This window comes from Simochromis diagramma, unplaced genomic scaffold (assembly GCF_900408965.1).
Source record: "Simochromis diagramma unplaced genomic scaffold, fSimDia1.1 OVJJ01000604.1, whole genome shotgun sequence".
Taxonomy (NCBI): Eukaryota; Metazoa; Chordata; class Actinopteri; order Cichliformes; family Cichlidae; genus Simochromis; species Simochromis diagramma.
In genome coordinates this window covers 3019759-3038504 of record NW_024387416.1, presented here as the reverse complement: position 1 = coordinate 3038504, position 18746 = coordinate 3019759, and the positions used below count along the sequence as shown (strand labels likewise).

At 42.7% G+C, this 18746-nt stretch overlaps 1 protein-coding gene across 3 annotated transcripts in view; it reads left to right on the top strand.

Annotated features, from left to right (window-relative positions):
* LOC120721754 (pre-mRNA-splicing factor ATP-dependent RNA helicase DHX15-like) overlaps window positions 1-11951 on the top strand; it is a 34057-nt gene extending 22106 nt beyond the window's left edge. For 2 of the 3 annotated variants that reach the window (XM_040012284.1, XM_040012286.1), the window contains 8 exons: window positions 2419-2505; window positions 2919-3068; window positions 3576-3684; window positions 7865-8056; window positions 9121-9243; window positions 9340-9530; window positions 10358-10527; window positions 11341-11458. In XM_040012284.1, the coding sequence (XP_039868218.1) occupies window positions 2419-2505; window positions 2919-3068; window positions 3576-3684; window positions 7865-8056; window positions 9121-9243; window positions 9340-9530; window positions 10358-10527; window positions 11341-11458 (1140 nt within the window). Of the gene's footprint in view, window positions 1-2418; window positions 2506-2918; window positions 3069-3575; window positions 3685-7864; window positions 8057-9120; window positions 9244-9339; window positions 9531-10357; window positions 10528-11340 lie in introns of all 3 variants that reach the window. The other variant, XM_040012285.1, reaches the window with a different exon arrangement.
* The last annotated feature ends 6795 nt before the right edge of the window (window positions 11952-18746 follow it).

Genomic DNA, 18746 nt, shown 5'->3' with positions numbered 1-18746 from the left:
TCAAACCTGAATTACCTGAAACTTTGATATTTTTTTTGCAGACTTAGTTTCAGGAAGTTGTTTGCAAAGTGTGTGAGAAACACTGGGAATAAACATTTTAATCTTTGACAGTGGTTTAATATTACTACCACAGATTCGCAGCCTATTGCTGTGGCAGTAGGCCATGATTGTACTTTTAGCTTTTGAACCGTTAGGCCTGTTATTTATAAAGCCTCTAGTACTTTTATTTAAATCGAAATTAAAATAGCCAGGAACTCCTTGTATAAAAGCCAGCCATTTGGCAGATAGTGCCATGTGATCAGTTTCATACCAGCATTTATTGCCATCTCTCTATTTGCGGGCTTGAATGCTAAGGGGAATGTGGTTTCGACAGGTGAATTACTCGAGGTCAAGGGCTGAAAGAGGGAAAAAAAAGAAGCCCTCTCTGGCATTAATAACTAAATAGTCAGGCATTCTGTGGCTGAAGTAAAATCCTCGCTTAAAAGGTGGGATTTAAAAGTCTCCAAGGCTCACAGCTTGAAGACAGCTGAAGAGGCACAGCTACAAAGGAAGTGTGTCAAGTGTGCAAAATTGGTTCTGTGGACCTGTATCAGCAAAGACCACAGAGACCTGTTTGGTTTTGTGCTTGGCATTTTATTATGAAGACTAACCAAGAAGCGCGGACAGCTACCACCAAATTGCTCCTCAGGTCACCCTGCAGCTTGTTCCTGACCTGGTAAATGTTGAGCCGGCCAGAAGGCGGGGGCTAAGTGTGGAGGCATCTTTATTTTATTTTTTTCACCCCAGAAACCCTCAAATTTTAAACTGGCAGCTGCCAGCAGAGTGGGCTGTGACACTGCCCCCACCGCCTTGATGAGTTAAAAAGGTTTCTGTGTCCGGTCAGTTTCCAGCGTTATATAAGCAGGACTGAGCCTGGCAGCGGTCAAGGTTCGCGTGAGTGTAGCTGTAGATCTGCCTGCCTGCTACTTTCCCTCTGTTTGTGTTTATGCTGACAGTGAGAGACCCATAGTTTCATGTGACTCATTCAATGCATATCTTTTTTATTTGCTTCGATTCAGCTGTCATTTGTCATTGACATCTTTGCTGTTTGGGATCATTCATCATCTCATAAACCAAGCAGCTAATTTTCACTTATATTCTTATTTCCTTTCCCATTTTTTTTCCTCTTCCTTAAACTATTTTTAATCCATCAGCTCATAACTCCTGAATGCCTGGAATGAAAATAATTCTGCAGATTTATTCAGTTGCTTTTTTTATTAAGCGATATAAGTAACTACTATTTTCTTACAGCTCTTGCAATGATCGGGGATAACATTATGACTGCAGTGAATAACCCTGATTATCTCTTCATCGTGGCACCTGTTAGTGGGTGGGATATATCAGGGAGGAAGTGAATATTTTGTGCTCAAAGTTGATGTTTGAAGCAGGAATAATGGGCACGTGTGTGGCTTTGATGGGAGACTAACACAATGTTAGGCAGTCGGTTATAATGGTACGCCTGATTGGTGTACATATATTGTGTAGCAAAACTTTGATTGACACAGTCTTCCAGAATATTTAGAACTAAATTAAATGTGAGATATTTTCAGTGTTATTTGCCTCTGGTTGTGTTGCAAGTGTGGCTTTGAAGGAGCCGGCATTGCAGCGTTGAGGGGTAAGTTGGCATGTCTGCAGACAGCGGTGTCGCACATATCAAGAGACGCGTTTTCGGTTCACATGAGAGATTTGCAGCAGCCCTCAATTAGAGGGGAGGAAAAAGATGTTTTTGATGAAAGTGCTAACCACTGTCGCACACCATGTTTTAAAAAGCAGGCCACCTAACAGAACCCATTAAATTAAGACTGCTCTGTGGGTTTGAAAAGCTTTCCAAAAGAGGGAAGCTGACATCCCAACAAACCCAGCGACATGCCGGAGATAGAGACTCCAGCCACACACACACACACACGTGTGCACACAAAACTCGAGTAATTTTTATTCGATGAGACACCGAGCACCAAGCCAGCACTGTGCACAAATCTGTTGATAGCACTAGATTGCAGAAACTGTTGTGGTGTCGCTTTGTTGGGCTCGCTCGGCAGCCTGCAAACATTGATCTCTGCAGACTCGTTGAGCTGGCTCACATCAGAGCAGACGCTGATATCCACGTTTGTTTTTCTCTCTAATGTTTAAGGATCACTGATTTCTCAGCACTTTGTATGAGGTTATCTGAACCTTTCTTACCAGAGGAACTTCTTTCTGATAGGTATAATGATGTTTTTGTATTTATGCTATGTTTTTTATGCATCTTAATGGTTTGCTCAAACTATTTTCATGCAGTTTTATGTATCAAATTGTAGCAGACCAGTCTCGGGTCTCATCAGTCCCTTCAAAGTCCCCGGGCGGATCATTTCCTTAACTCACGTCTTCTCGTTTTCACAGGTCGTCGTGTCAACAAACATCGCCGAGACGTCCCTGACCATCGATGGGGTGGTGTTTGTAATTGATCCCGGATTTGCCAAGCAAAAGGTTAGCTTCCCTTTTCTCCCTGCCACCATTCCCCCCCCCCACATCTTCTCCCACCACTCTTTATCTGCCGCGATCATCTGCTTCTGTTGCCTGAGAATCCCCAGATAAACACAGCAGTGCACACCTGACAGCAGCAAAGATGGAAAAGCCTGTTATTTATTCCTCTGACATTTCACCAGCCTAGAGCCAAGTCATACACATGGCACAAAAAGAGATTATATATGCTCCAAGGTGGATTGTGCGCGCGTGTGTATTGTACGTCTTCTTTTTGTTTGCTGCTTGTATATATAGTAGATTGTAGGTGGGTTTAAAAAAAAAAATGAATAAAAAATACTAGCTATTTTTTTTTTTTTTACTCTACCCTAGTTTTTATTCAGATGAAATGTGACTCATTGACCTCGTTTCCCTCTCAGGTGTATAACCCACGAATCCGAGTGGAATCCCTTTTGGTCACAGCCATCAGCAAGGCCTCAGCCCAGCAGAGGGCAGGCCGTGCCGGACGTACACGCCCGGGAAAGTGTTTCCGGCTTTACACAGAGAAAGCTTACAAGACAGAAATGCAGGTAAGAAGCAAAGCAGTTTGAAAACCATTAAAATTGTACAAGTTGTAAACACATGATTGATTCTCATATCTCACATTCTGCAGTGCCACAAGCACTTTGTATTCCCCCAGAGCAGCCTTCTAGCTGGAAAAGCTTTCTATTATGCAATATTTGCTCTTAGAACTCCTCGATTCCCAGTTCAAGCGAATTATCATTCCAGGAGCCCGGTGCTAAAACGCACCTTTTTTTCCACCCTTCCTCATAACCCCCGTTAATGACACGGCCACCTTGTGACAAATGGACCCGTGGGGGCCCAGTTCTCCACTTTAACAAGCTAATTCTTTCACATCATGCCGAGTGGCAAAGGGAATTTTTTTTAAACAAGTTAAATAGCCCTTCGAATGCCCCAGACCCCCGGTCTCTGTTCAAGTTGACATATGAGTGATGCATGAGTAGATAATAAGCAGGCCTGACGAATTCATTTTGAATTGTTCCTCGGGCTTCTTTTGTACCTCTTTACTGGCACAGGACAACACGTATCCAGAAATCCTGAGGTCTAATCTGGGCTCTGTGGTGCTGCAGCTCAAGAAACTGGGCATTGATGACCTGGTGCATTTCGACTTCATGGACCCACCAGGTTAGTGTAACACAAATGTTACTCTAAAACCTCCGGGTATGATCGGCTTCATATTGGATCCAAAACAAATATCGGAACCATTCCTAAACGCAAACGGATACATCACTTATGCTTCTGCTTTTTAAAATAATTCCAACACCATGTTATTTTTTTCTTAAGTAGCTTTGCATGATCAAAATTTGAAATGATCCTTGTTTATCTCACGGTGGGCTATGTCCATCCACAGTCTGAAACAAGCAGTTTCAGCTCCCCTTTAAGCCTACCTCCTTCTGTTTGCATGGTTTAGCACAATAGCTCTTCTTTATTGCTCGATTTCATGTAGATTTATATTACTTTGCAGCTGACAGCGACCACAGGTGTCAGTTAACCAAAGAATCAAAGAATATTGAGATCTTGAATTTGATTAGCGCTCTCTGAATCAGGATGAATACACTTACAAACTGTTATGAAATCGAGCAACATTTAGTCGAGCTGCAGTTGCTTTGATGTACGATATCAAATCTGGGTTGGCAGCGTCACTTGGGAAAAACAACAAAGCAAAGAAGGGATCTTGGCAGACATCAAATAAAACATAGTGAATGTTTGGAGATCTGAGGATATGTGTTGTGATAGACATGGACTACACACTAGTATCTTGCAGTTTTTATGAGGAATCCGCTCTAAATTTCTATTATTGCTGTTCAGACTGAGAAATGACTGATGTGTGCAGTTAGTATTCTGGCTGATCACTTAGTTTATGCACCGCCTGTCACGGTTGCTTGAATTATATCCGAATCCTGCTCGATCTGTGCCAAAACACAGACCTCTTCTCCCTCGAGGTGCTAAGTTATGGCATTCACCAGGAGTGTGCGCGTGTGTGTGTGTGTGTGTGTTCCCACGTCTTCTGGAGGAGACCACCCCTCCTTTCCCTATCCTTAACCTCCTCCTCTTCCCTCCACCCTTTTTCTCACCATAATATAGTTTTCATCTCACCTCTGAGATTAAACCCATCTCTCCCCGTCCACTGTGGCAAACGCCATTTTGAGAATGAAATTGGTTACATCAATAGCAGCGCTATCACCTTGGCTATTGCCTTCCCTCTATATTCCTCCAGAGAAACGTGACTGACCTCCACCACCACCACCCCCACGTTTCTCGCAAAAACGCAAGGGTATACATCAACATACGAGGACCGGCCGAGTCTAACCGGGAACAGTCGGGCAAAAGAGAGGGGGGAGGATCACCTTTTTATTGATTTGAGCCACTCTCTGCAGAAGGTTTCTCCTAAATAGCTCCTGAGCAGGCTGGAAGCTGCAGCTAGTTGGGTGCAACAAATGAAGTCTGCTTTAAGTCTGAGGAGTTCCCAGAGAGGGTTTTATAACGGCTATTTACAGCGGATCAATTGTGATATGCCGTGTCAGAGGCCTGCCTCGGAGAAAATACAGGTCAGTGTAGTGTCTCTGGGCAGTCGGGAAATACAGTGAGACAATAGTCTCGTGATAGAATGTTTTTTTTCTTTGTTTTTTTTTGGCCATTGAACCCCTTTAATCATGTTTTTGGCTTAAAGGTGTTCGTTTCAAATTGGCAACTTTCTGAGGCAACTGTAATTATTGTTCGGATACAAGGTCGACATACATTTTTTATTATTTCCACGCATATTGGATTTGAGTCCAGGCCTTTTCCCCAGCGATGATCAGCCTCCAAACCCAAAGTAGTTTTTTCTGTTTGCTTGTCTGTAATGTGAATTGGAACCTTAATCCTCCCCCCTTACCGTGAAATGCTCAAGTACGTAGGTTATTTCTTCCTTTGTCCACCCGGCTTCCTGCTCGCTAAACACAGGAGCGACAGTGCGAGCCAGACAACCAAATGGAAAATCCAAAAAGAAATCAGTAGCGATTTACACAAGGACTTGGCTGGGTGGGATTCATTTTCCTCGTGACATTTCCAAAGAAGTACCTTTCAAAGCCAATGTGGTTTAATGTACCTTTAGCCTTTCGCCTCATTGATTTGGCCCTTGGTTAATATATCGGATTCTTGTGTGTTGAGACAGTCAATACTTACTTTCTGATGAGTCGCGTTGGGTATAGATTGAATTTCCACTCGGGTTCTTAACGCTAGCGGTACTTGGAAATCAGATTTTCACCTTTTGTGCAGGCCCACACAAGCTACTGTTGTTGCTAAGTAATGTGACCGGCACTCACTTTGTGTATAGAAAGGAAAAAAAGTAGCGTTGATGCCCCAAATCAATATTTGTTAATCATAAAAAAACACCTCCCTGCTTTTTGAAATTGAATTTTTTTTTTGGGGTGGGGGAAAGCACTTGAGAGAAACGAAAGAGAGCGAGCGCCGCAGCCCGCGCTTGAGCTAATTTTCAGTTAACATGCAACTGGTCATTAGGCTTCAGCTCTCGGGAGCCAAAGGTCAATAATTGCATCTGGAGGAAAAATCTTTTAACCAAACGGTGGAAGCCTTTTGTGTTGAAGCATTAAGTAGAAAGTTCCCCTGTAATTGCATTAGTTGTTTAGGATTGCCTGAGCGGAGGATGAAAAATGAGCTCTGCCATGATTACGTCTGGTGTAATTCTGGCCGTCACATAGTGAAACTTCAGAGCGCAGCAGGTGATGGAAACTCTACCTTTTCTTCCTTTTCTTTGGGTTTTTAACTTCTTTTAATGTGCTGGTTGATCTAATTTATGACTGATTCCATGGACTGTGCTTCTCTTTTCCAGGTCTTAGTAAGTCCTTGAATAAGGAAATCGCTTTTAGTCAGTACAGCTGGGTCAGCTCGTGACCCAGCTGTTTCCCCACATTTAAAGAGTGAAGTTTTGAAATGCAGTAGCTTGATTGTGATTGATTTTCTTTATGTACTACTTAAATTAACAGCTGTAAATTTAATCTGACCGTGAAGACACAAACAGGAAACCCTAGCGTGTCGGACTGTTCCTCAATTGCTCTGAATATTTTCGTCCAGTTGGCATTGATTAAGTAGATTAATTTATTAGGTGTGCAAATCAAAATAGGACGTTAATTAATATTGTTTGCTATAATCAAATCTGCAGATTAGGCGCTTTCTGCCAGGCCATTGCCAAGTGGATTTTATTTTACTTGTTTTTATATTCTAGATTTGCATTAGTTAATGCATCATTTCAGACTAATGTTACCAGCAACTATTTTTACAAATAAAAAAAATGTTGCTGCAGATTTTTCAGCTGCGCATTCATAATGTGAATCTCCTGTTCCACCAACATCCCAAAGGTGCTCTAGTGGATTTCGATCAGGTGTCTGTGGAGGCCAATCATGGCTGTCGTATTTAAGAAACCTGTTTGTTGTATGATTTTAGCTTTGTGACATGGTTTGTTATCCTGCTTGAAGTATACCTACAGTGTTCATCATCTTACATTGCTCAAGCAGGATGGAGCTGTGCTTTCATTGTCGATCCCAAACTCTGAGCCTGCCATCTGAATGTTGGAGCAGAAATTAAAGATCATGAGAGCAGACAATCTTCTGTTGCTCAGTTTTCATAAGCCTGTGTACTGTAGCGCCTGTTTCCTTTCCTAGCTGAGAGGAGTGGGGCCCAGACTTCTGCGGCTGCAGCCCATCTCCTTTGCGTTTTGCATGTTCAGAGATGCTCTTCTGCACCTTTTTTCTCTTGTTATGTTGTTTCATTTAAAGTTCAGTGGTCCATCTTTACCAAGTGTATGTGTCTATGTGTCTAAGTGCATCAAGTTGCTGCCATGAGATTGTCTGATTAAATCAGACAATCTGTGGCCGCCACACTTTGCAGTCAGTGAAATAGCAGCAGTACATTAATAAAATTAATGAAACCTTCACACACTCCTCCTTCCTGTTGCAGCTCCAGGATCAAATGACTTCTCTTGGCAGGAACCGTGTCTCAGATGTTTTAGCTCACTGTCATATGAAACCCACAAAGCTGCGACTAGCACATTTAGCACATTTAGCTAAATTAGCTAAACGGTTAACTTGACCTCTTATCTCACTTCTAAATGTGAGCATGGAGTACGGCAGTATTAATCAATTCTGACATAATTGTGTGTGAATGAGTCCCAAACTGTCCTCCTCAAGTGTTGCTGCAATGAAAGAATGACAGTTCTGCAAATTGTCTGTTTCAGCCATCTGTGTGTGTTTTGCCCATGGGCTTGGAGCATTTTAATGGCCCATCTCTCCCGCTCTGTCTCCTCCAGCTCCAGAGACCCTGATGCGAGCCCTGGAGTTGCTGAACTACCTGGCAGCGCTCAACGACGACGGTGACCTGACCGAGCTGGGCTCCATGATGGCAGAGTTCCCCCTGGACCCCCAGCTGGCCAAGATGGTCATCGCCAGCTGTGAATTCAACTGTTCCAATGAGGTCCTCTCCATCACTGCCATGTTGTCAGGTAATGCTCAGGGCTGGCCCCGCTGCTTGGGTCTGATCTGCTACTCTTTCCATTTCCTGTGCTCATTGGCCATTCCTCCCAAATGACCAGTGAGCTGTAAGGAAATTTACAGAGCAGCTTCTTTATCTTCTAAGAGCCCTTTATTCATTCTTTGACCCTTCTTGTTGGTCTAGTGGTGGTGACACAAGGATTTAAATTGGTCTATTTGATGCATACCAAAGCCCTGACTGGTTTCAGGTTTTGTGTGCGGTTATTAAAATATCAGCAGTCCAGAAGTTGAGGTCTCCTTAGTATTGGCGTAATGTGTACCTACTGAACTTCAGTACAGGAAAAGCAGTTGATAAAGTCAATGGTGTCAGCTGTTATTTGCGAGGAAGGGGAGGGGGGGAAAAAAACTACATGTCTGTACAAAATGTATAGGTGTAGCTGGAGCAGCACCAGCATGCTACAGCAGTAATTGCACTTTGGGCTTGCCAAAGCAGAATGCTGCTCATTGAGATGAATCTTGACGCCTTTGAAGGGAGCGTGAGGGTCTTTGAGAGCGGGGAAATGGATTTAACTAGGTGCTCGGACGTGGTGCGCACTTAAAGCAGGTGTTTCAGGATGGCAGGTTTTTGCTGAGTTCATTAAAGTAAGCAGCAAAAGTACACCTGAGAGCGGTGCCGCCACAGCAACCAACCATGAGGCTCAATAAACACAGCTTTTACCCATTAAAGCTACAATCAAGCAGGTTTGGCGTTAAGCAATTCAGAGCGAGTTCGTGCAGGGGGAGAGGGCAGAACAAAGAGTCCGGGGGAAGTCCACATCACTGTCAGGTGTAGGGTGGGAGGGGCTGTTTTGACTGGCTGTAGCCAGAGTGTAGCAGATCAGGACAGAGAAACCCATCCTCCTTCCCTTCTCTTTGGACCCTCCTTTCCTTTTTCCACCGTAATCACTTGGCAATGCAGTGTGCCCTGTGAAGTGCTCTGTGCCTCTCTTGAGCTGAGGCCTTGTTCCTCTCTGTGGGATTTGCTTAACTTATCCCTATGGGCGGCTGTGTTGGGGCCTATACCAACATTGTTTAGTCCCACAGTGCTTTGTGCGACCCACGGAGGCCAAGAAGGTGGCTGACGAGGCCAAGATGCGCTTCGCCCACATCGACGGAGACCACCTAACGTTGCTCAACGTCTACCATGCCTTTAAACAGAGTGAGCGGCCTGTTTCCCCACACGTTTCACTGATTAGATTCATTTTTTTCCTTTTTTAAATGCTCCTTAACCCTAAGTTGCTCTCTTCCCACACAGACCACGAGTCCACTCAGTGGTGCTATGACAACTTTGTCAACTACCGCTCGCTGATGTCAGCAGATAACGTACGGCAGCAGCTGTCCAGGATCATGGACCGCTTCAGCCTACCGCGAAGGAGCACTGAGTTCAGCAGCAGAGACTACTACATCAACATCCGCCGAGCACTGGTCACGGGCTTTTTCATGCAGGTCGGTGTGAATCTGGGACTTTTTTGTTTCTTAAGTTTTGTAAGGTTCGATGTGCTGTTTAGTCTCTCATCGTGTTGCCAGTGTCATTATTTTGCTTTCCTTTATTTATTTATTTGTTGTTGTTGTTTTGTGACATTTCATATTTGAGCAAACGCTGTCTGTATACAGCTCCTCTGCTAATCTGATGCTCATTGAAGTATTTTTGTGCCAAACATTTGTACAAACTGCAAATGCAGCCGAGAGCTGCCTTTTTTTCTTCTTCTCCTTCTTCTTCTTCTACCCCAAGCAAACACACGCGCACTCGTGCACACGCACCAGCGAGCTGCTTGTTTTAAGCACATAACAAGAAATGAAATCAATTTGTTTCTCGCTCAGGAAAACAAATGGCAGTTTTGCAAAAAGCCATTTTCAGGGCTACCTGAAACAAGCAACCTGACAAGTTGAATTATGGCGTTAATATTTAAATATTTGTCAACATTAACCTTTATCTCGGAGACAAATTTGCAGCTCGTGTTCAGGCGTTCGCACTGTTTGAGATCATGTCTTTGTTTGGAAAGGCCTTTATTGAGACTGATTGCCTTGGTTAATCACAGCCGCCAATGCAGCTCGACCACAGCACACACAAAAAAACCTCACTCGCTACGAATTAGCCTCAAATGTCTTGCTACTTTTTTTTAAATCAAAGCATTAATAATTTACTTCTTAGATTGTAATGGGACTGAATGATTAACACACACACACACACCAGTAAAAGATGTGTGTGTGTGTACTTGTTTTGACTTTTTCTGGATTTCATGGGGTTTTCTGTCTTGCTGCGGTTTGAACAGATTGCTCACCTGGAGCGCACAGGCCACTACCTGACCGTGAAGGACAACCAAGTCGTACAGCTGCACCCCTCCACCGTGCTGGACCACAAACCGGAGTGGGTGCTTTACAACGAGTTTGTGCTCACCACCAAGAATTACATCCGCACATGCACAGACATCAAACCCGAGTGGTGAGTTTCAGCAGTTTCATTCTGAGTAAGGGGCGCTTTAATTTATCAACCTGCACTACCTTTGTGCATTTCTGCCTCAAATGAGTGGTGCTGGTGCACGATAAACTACTGGTCACAAACATATCCCAATTGTGGCCTGCTTCTCAAAGGCAAATTGTGTCCGCCATAAACATCACAATTCCTGCCAGTAACATTGGTGCACTTTAAATGTTTACCAAGACTCTTCACCAGCACAGGCAATCACGTTGATGGTTATGAGGAACTAACGTTGTGCGTAAACATGACCCTGCTACACGTGAAAGTCTTTAAATGTTTTTAATTCTCAAGTTTTCATTTCAGCTATGAGTCACTGCAGCACACAGCCACTATCGGTTAATCTAGCAATTATTTTCACAATCAGCTAATTGTTTGCTCCATAAAAATGTTATCAAATGGTAAAAAAAAAGGCCTCCTATCACACATTCCCAAAGCTAATTGTGATATCTTGTTCTTTGCGACCAGCTGGAGCCACTGAAATGTTGTGATTTTTATGGTTATAAAAAGGCTGACAAAAGCAATTATGACAAGGATCTAATAAAAATAAGATTGCAGTCATACCAGCGTCGACTTATGAGCATCGTTGCGCTAACAGCAAAACCGCAACAAACCTCGTATGCACGTTTCCCTCCTCCCCCTGTGACCTCGTCCAATTAAGGATCAAATTGTCGAACCCGCACCAGTAGTCGGAGTGTGAATATGGAAGAACGGCACTCTCCCACAAGTAAACACCGAAGACAATTTTTGTGACTAATGTTTACTTGCTTTCTTTTCTAGGCTGGTGAAAATTGCCCCGCAGTACTACGAGATGAGTAACTTCCCCCAGTGTGAAGCTAAGAGACAGTTGGAGCGTATCATTGCAAAACTCTCATCCAAGGAATACACTCAGTACTAAGAAGGTTTGCATGTGCCGCTGCAGGAGCCGCGTCCTCGCCCGCCTGTACAAAATGAAGACGCTCTTTGGGTTTTCTGTATATTTTATTTGTTTTATTTTCATCGTTCTGAACTCTATTTTTGCTCCTGTGTATTGAATGCGTAGTGGTTTTAAAATCAATGATGAATTGACCTTCGACGGCCACTTTGTTTTCTTTAAGCCAACATGGTTAAAGCACTACAAGAAAAAAGGACTACAGATGATGAGTGGTTATCAGGAGTTTAGTCATTAGTCATTTACACCTGAAGCATGTTGTTTCATGTGAATTTCAACATTCCTCTTAAAAAAAAAAAAACACCCAAAATAACAAATCCCACCTTGGGATTCTTGGCTGTTGTTTTGCTTTGTTATGATGATCAAATGTAATTTATACTGCATTTTGATGCAGGTGAAATGTAATGTTCTCTTGTCATGGAGATAATTTCCTGTCACATTTCCTGTCATCTGTTCAACTTAATAAAATGGCTTTTGTAATAAGATGTTTCTTCCTCTGTCTGCGTTAAAATAACAGGATAATCTGTACATAAACTTTCTGTCATCACCCTCACGTGCGCACACGTCCTGACCTGCCAAATCCAGCTCGTTTCCCGGCTCTTGAGGGAAGTTAAATCTTCTTACTGGGATATTGATAGCTTCAGAAACAGTTGGGGAGAGGGGGATGTTAATTGCAAATGTTTCGGAGCAAGATCAGTGTGAAATCCCTGCTGCGCTGGAGCCTGTTCTGGCTGTACTGCTTTGTGTCACTGCCTCTCTAATGTTGAAGGTAAACCTTGCGGTTGGGAGAAGTGTGCCTTGCTAGATTAAACTTAGAAACTAGAAGTGATTCCTTATAAACGAAGTTGGTTGAGCTCTGACAAACTTTCTTGAGAAGCTTTTCCCCTCTCATTCTGTGGGTCAGCAGCTTAGTCTAGACAAGCTCTGTGTGGCTGGCGATGCATGAATACCACGAGGAGTATGAACAGCAGGATTCTTGAACAAGACTAAAGGGGAAAAAGATTCTGCTGTACCACCCTTGATGCCTCATCATCACAGCTTTGCAGGTGGCAGTTTAGTGCACAACAAGTTTCTGTCCTTTTAACATATAATCAAAGTGCTGTCTGAGCTGGAGAGTGAAAGCACGTAGCTCCTCGTTTTACCCTTTAATCTATAAACTGGCTTCCAGTGAAGCACTCCCAAATTATATTGGGAGTGCTTGTGTATATTTTAATCCGAAAGATATTTCAAATGTCACTTAAGTCAGCTTCACTGGCTCAGTAGTGCAGTGGTATACACATACACTTAACAGACAATTTAATCCAAGGAGGGGATACACGATCTTGGGAAGGGCATCTGGTGTAAAAACCTGCCAAATCAAATATGTGGCGCCACCTGCTGTGATGGTCCCTTGTGAATAAGGGAGTAACCAGAACTAGCTTACTTAGGTTAGCTTAATATAGGCTGCCACAGAGAGCATGTAAGAGATGGATGGATTTTAACATCGTAGCTGTCACTGTCTTTATTTACTTGATATGGTGTGTGTGGACTCTTACTTGGTCACACTATAAGCTTGGTTACCGAGCTGCATCCATAGATAGATAACTTTAACCAGGGAAGAAAGAATTGCACGTGGTGCCCTGCAAACACATTATAAATGATGTAATATGAAATGTGTGTAGAAGTGTGTACATATGAATACATAAATCTAAAATCCCACAGTTACACGAGTCAAGAACAAGCAGACGTGTTAAGAAACACTGTTTGTGAATAACATCTAACAGAAACTTGAATGTTGTGCAGCAGCATACTGCAGTGATGACGACTTACACGAAACCATTCTAAATAAAGATTGTGTGCATCACACAGACACGGGTACAAGCTAATAGATTCTTAGTTAACATATGAACAATACTACAATCATTCATACTAGAATATGCCTGAAAGGCAGAAATTGAGGGATCCAGTTCAGTGACTTAAAGTAGCTGAGGTGAAGCTTCCTGCTGGCTCCCACCTGGCTGTAATTAACAATGCATCATTTTAAGACACTTCAAATGGGTGTTAAGAAGAAATCTGATGTCTTTAAGACTTCAAAATGGAGTAAGCAAAGCAAACGGACATTACACTGTGGGCAAAGAAGGCACCATACTTTTTACTCGATTAAAAGAATTAATCCGTTATCAGAACGAGTGAATGTGCAAACAAACGCAATGTATTTAACCGCTTCTCTGCACCTTTCTTCTCCTGCAGGTGGACTGTCGACCGTATCACCATAACCTTCCTTTTGTCTCTTCTGCATCTCAACTTTACATCAATTGTAAGGAAATATACTTAAGCCTCAACTAAAGATAGAGGCAAAAAATGAACCAGTAAGCATTTTCACAATCTCTGTAGTGTCTGGATGTAGGCAGGCAGAGATAGTAGACCTGCTACTAAGGGAGTTTTAAATTAAGCCTGCAGATTGTGTAATATGCTAAGTCAGGAAATTAGCATGCGCGCTTCAATATTTTTGGACTTTTGGGAGACGAGTTTTTAAGTGGATGGCCTTTTGCTTGGAAACATCCACAGAAACCACAAAATGGTACCAGAGAGATTAGTCTTTCTCCGAAGTGAAGCCAATAGAAAACCCATTAGTTTGAGCTGATCTGGAAATTATATGGAATTGATCCTGGGGTAAGAACAGTTTTTCATGCTCAATACTTCCCATTGATTCACCCTGCCATAATTACAAATGAAAATCATTACGTCTCCAAGTTGTATTTTGTTAGTGTCTGATGTGAGGCTACACGAGGAGAGCAAGTGGTCTTATTTTCTTGCTCTTATTCTTGCGTCTGCACGGGGATGGATGTTCATACATATGAATACGCGTCTCTGTATTATTAACAGTGAAATCTGGACCGAGCTGGGATGCGGTTCATCCTTTGTTTGGCTATTAAAAGTTGAAGCCAAGGGCTTGCGGAGCACCGCATGAGAGTCGTCTCTGCATTTAATCCCACAGCTGTTACGCATCCATCCTTACACTTTGTGCTGATGTCGTGTCTGGAGTGGGTGGAGGACATTTATGTGGCTTTTTGACAGTAACTCACCAAAAAGTAGCAACCGCAAACAAATTCCAGACAGGTATTGTTCACTGTGTTTCCAAACAGTGTGAATCACCAGCTTGCTACAGCTCAATCTCCTACCACCCACAGAGTCCTGGATGGTGCCTCATCATCATTTGAGTCCGTGGGTAGGGAAGTTTATTGCAGAACACCTCAGCGTTTCAGGAAATCCATCCGCCCACCCAGTCCTCCCATCCCACGCCGGTCCTTCCCCCCACCAGCACCGAGACAGGTGTCTTATCTCCATCGCGCAGCACAAGCACAGCCAATCTTCCAGGAAGATGGCGACCGCAATGTGACAAATCCATCTGTCCTGGTTTGAATTTGTATGCTAATTTGAAGTAATAGCCCCTCTGGTGACAGTGCAAGGGAACAATTCAATCACGCCATCTATGACAGTTGCTTTCCAAGCCTTCTCTGTGATACAGGGAGTATATGCACGTACCGCCGGGTTAGGGCTTGATAGATTGGTTATGTAGGGGAGACGTGGCATGTAGACTGCATGTTTAAAAATGGCCTGCCAGTTTCGGACCACTCACGCAACTACCGAAGGCACCTGTGCAGAAACGTGCAGCCGCCACCTGTGGGCAGAGGGGGAGTGGGGGAGGCGACAAAATTTAACCTCATTTATTTCCCCACAACGCTGGTAGCCGCCCTGAACTTTCACCCAGTTTTGCTGCCGCAACCTCCGTGAGAGATGTGCGAATGATAGAAGTATCCCCACATAAGATCACACCAACACAATTGTTACATTGTCACACTGAATTATCGCAGACTGCTGATTTGATTCAGTGAAAAGCTTTTATGTGTCACTGGGCAAGACGAAGAAACAAGTTGAAAGAACACAGAGGATCGAGGCACAAGTATAGGAACAAACCGAGCTGCGCCTCACTCTCAGAGGGAAGCCGGATGCTATTTGTGATTTCTCTCGTGTTGCGGCACTCCACCGCACCATACGAATGTATAGGGCTCCATAATCTTTAAATTAATCTACAGCACAGGACAGATTATGGCTGATGGTGACAGATAACGCTAAAGAACAAGCTGCCATTCGTTTTGCTTGCATCATTCTTTTTCTTTGCCTCCAGATCAGAGACTGCTTTCCTTCGAGACACCGAGTTGGTTTGCCAGAATCCCGCCCATTCCAACCCCCGACTTCAGCGCAAGTGTCACGGAAAGATCAAAATCTTGCTAAATTCTTTATTTTAAGTTTTTTTTTCCCCGAACACAGAGGATTGTAATGTGTTTTATCATAATGTACGATGTTGACACCGCTCGCAAGCCTCACGGCAATGAGCTAGATGAAACGCGAAGGCTGGGTTACGGCCAGTCACTGTAGCAAACATTCGCTGTCTTTCTCCCACTCTCTGCCGCAGTGAATTCTTGACAATTTCTGCATAGGAAAGAGAATATGCAACACTGTGCCAATTGACCATACTTCAAAAGGGTGCAGATCACGCATCTTGATCAAACGAAGAGGCCGGCAAAGAAGACTGACGCTCGAAAGGCCCGTCTGACTGCGTGGGTCTCATATCACAATAAATGGTGTGCTAAAAGACAGTTCTTCAAATGAGCCCTGTTAGCAGCAAAATGAGAGATTGTCCGTGCTCAGCATGGCTGCACGCGGGTAACACTTATTCCGTGGCACAAATGTTGTACTGGTTTGGCTTCTAAGGGCTTGTTTTCCCACAATGCTGTACAATTATTCTGATGGTTTGATGTGCAGTTAGGAATTTAGTCTAAAGCTGTAATTTCACTTTAATTGGGAGGCCTTTAATCAGTCATAATGGGCTTGATTCAGTCTGACGCCTCTATCTGTGACTTACAAAATGATAAAGCACATTGAAGAACACATGGAGAGCAGGGTTGTGAAGATTGAAATGCAGAAAAAAAGGGTTTTTAAAACAGAAATTTTAATATCTCAATCCACCTACACTAATCTTAGTCATGAAAGCCAAGTGATGTGTCTAGAGTTGTTTAGCAGGTTTACATAAAGGAACACTTACTGCCCCCTTGTTGCATTGTCTAGATATATTGTGTAGCCCCATGGAGGCTCTGGAGTTATGAGTCAACCCTGCAGGATTTTCAAAGGAACATAAACTATTTTGAGGTGTAGTAACACCAACAGCAACGTCATGATTTGACTTTAAACTTTAGTAAGACAGTATAAACACTACAGTGAGTTAATAAATCTTAAGATGTTCAGTAAAAACCTACAATTTTCCTTTAAAATGTCAAATTACATTTTTTGCTTTGTAAGTATGTGTATTATGTATGTAAATGTAAGTAGTTTAGCCATATTTTTTGTATAAGTTGACGAATTATTAAATATGTGGAGTAATTGCATGTGTATTTTGATTACAAGGCAATTCAAGCACTCATTCTCTCATGGTCTGGGAATAAATGAATTAATCTGCGGTTATATGTTCATCTGGTGCCATGTGCTGTTACATTTTGTACATAAGTTCTGTGAGACGAATATGGTGTACAGATGCTTTCAAGAGTTGACAGAAAGCTTCAGCAAGAACTTACTTTTGTTTACAGTAAAGGCCCATTTTACCTCTGCAGTTGTTTTGGCTTATTCCGAATGATTAAACCTCTGCCAAGGCTGAAGCTAGGCCAAGCTACGCCGGAAAATGGGAACTATGTGCTGTCAGCAGTCTTTGTGAATATATAGGACAAATAGTAAAGGTGGAGGTTGCCTCACACTAACAGGCACAAGAAAACTAACAGGAGAGCGAGAGAGATGTCAATCAACTCAGTACACAGGCCCACACAGATCTGAGGAGACACACGGTACACTCAAACACCTGTGTGGGTGCACTGTGGGTTTGAAAGTTTGCATGCCTTTTACATTTTAGCATTAGTTAGAACACAGAATCGAAAAAGAAAAAGCCCCATTTTGGATACATATTTTGGACAGAATGTAAGGTAGTGTTTTGTGGGATGAAATATCTTTAGTCAAGATAAATCCCAAATAGAGATCAGGATACATGTAGGCCAAGGCTAAGTACTGAACTCGTGTATTATGTCCTACAATAATTGTGCACCTTTTGACAGAACTGAGTCTGTTTTAAAAGAAGCAAAGGCGACAGTGACTTCTACGTGTTTCTTTCATGCACTGCCTACATCACCCCCCTATAGTTTATGCAAAAAAGTCTGCTATTTTTGGATACATTTAAAGTATATGAAACACTGAGAAAAATCCATTTTGCACACAGACATTCATCTTTGGGTTTGGGGGACTAGTTGTGCTAGTACAGTAGGCTATGTTACAGTCAAAAAAAAAAAAAAGTCCTTCTAATTTTAAGAAAGAAGTAAACAAATTCATCAAAAAACTGGACTTCATGCTACCCCTGCCACACAGCCTGGAATGTGCTCCAAGGTTTCATCCATCCCTAAACTGGCTGGATGGATGTAAGTTTGTGCACACTGGACAGGTCAGGTAACTGGACAAGCCAACACAGAGACAGCCAATCACTCACCCAATTTAGAATCCCCAATTACCGGTAACTTAATCCCACTAACTGCATGTTTAGACTGTGGGGGGAAGCCAGTGTATCTGAAGAGAACATGCAAACGCCACACAGAAAAGGCCCAGTCAGACAGTGGATTCAAACCCAGTATCTTCTTGCTATTAGGCAGCAGCGCTAACCACTGCACAACTGTGCTGACCTGAGTGGCACAAAGTTACCAAAGTTAATCAAATTTGATAGTCAGCACATGTGCTTTTTGTGTTTACAAGTTTCCAAATTGTCTGTATAAGACTACAAATTGTTAAACCCATTAGAGACTAAATCACAGACAGCTCAGTTAAACTGGGAGAGAAGAGAAGTTATCAATACTTTTAAATGTACAAGATATTTATAGTGTGGTGATACCAATGTTACAACAAGGAGTGACTATGTATTTTACACTTAAATGTATTTCAAGACATGGACAAGTTTCTGCATTTATTTTCATTATTTACATTTATTTTCAGTCAAATAAAATTACAAATACAATGAATTGCACGGCTGTTCGCTGGTAATGGTCAGGAATCCGGTTGTTCAGTCTGACGTCACTAGCCGTGTCTGGACCTAAACTCCGCTGCAGGTCCATATATCAAACGATCACTATGGCATTACTGAGAGTTGAAAAACTGTCTAAAGTCTTTCATCTTTAATAAAATGATC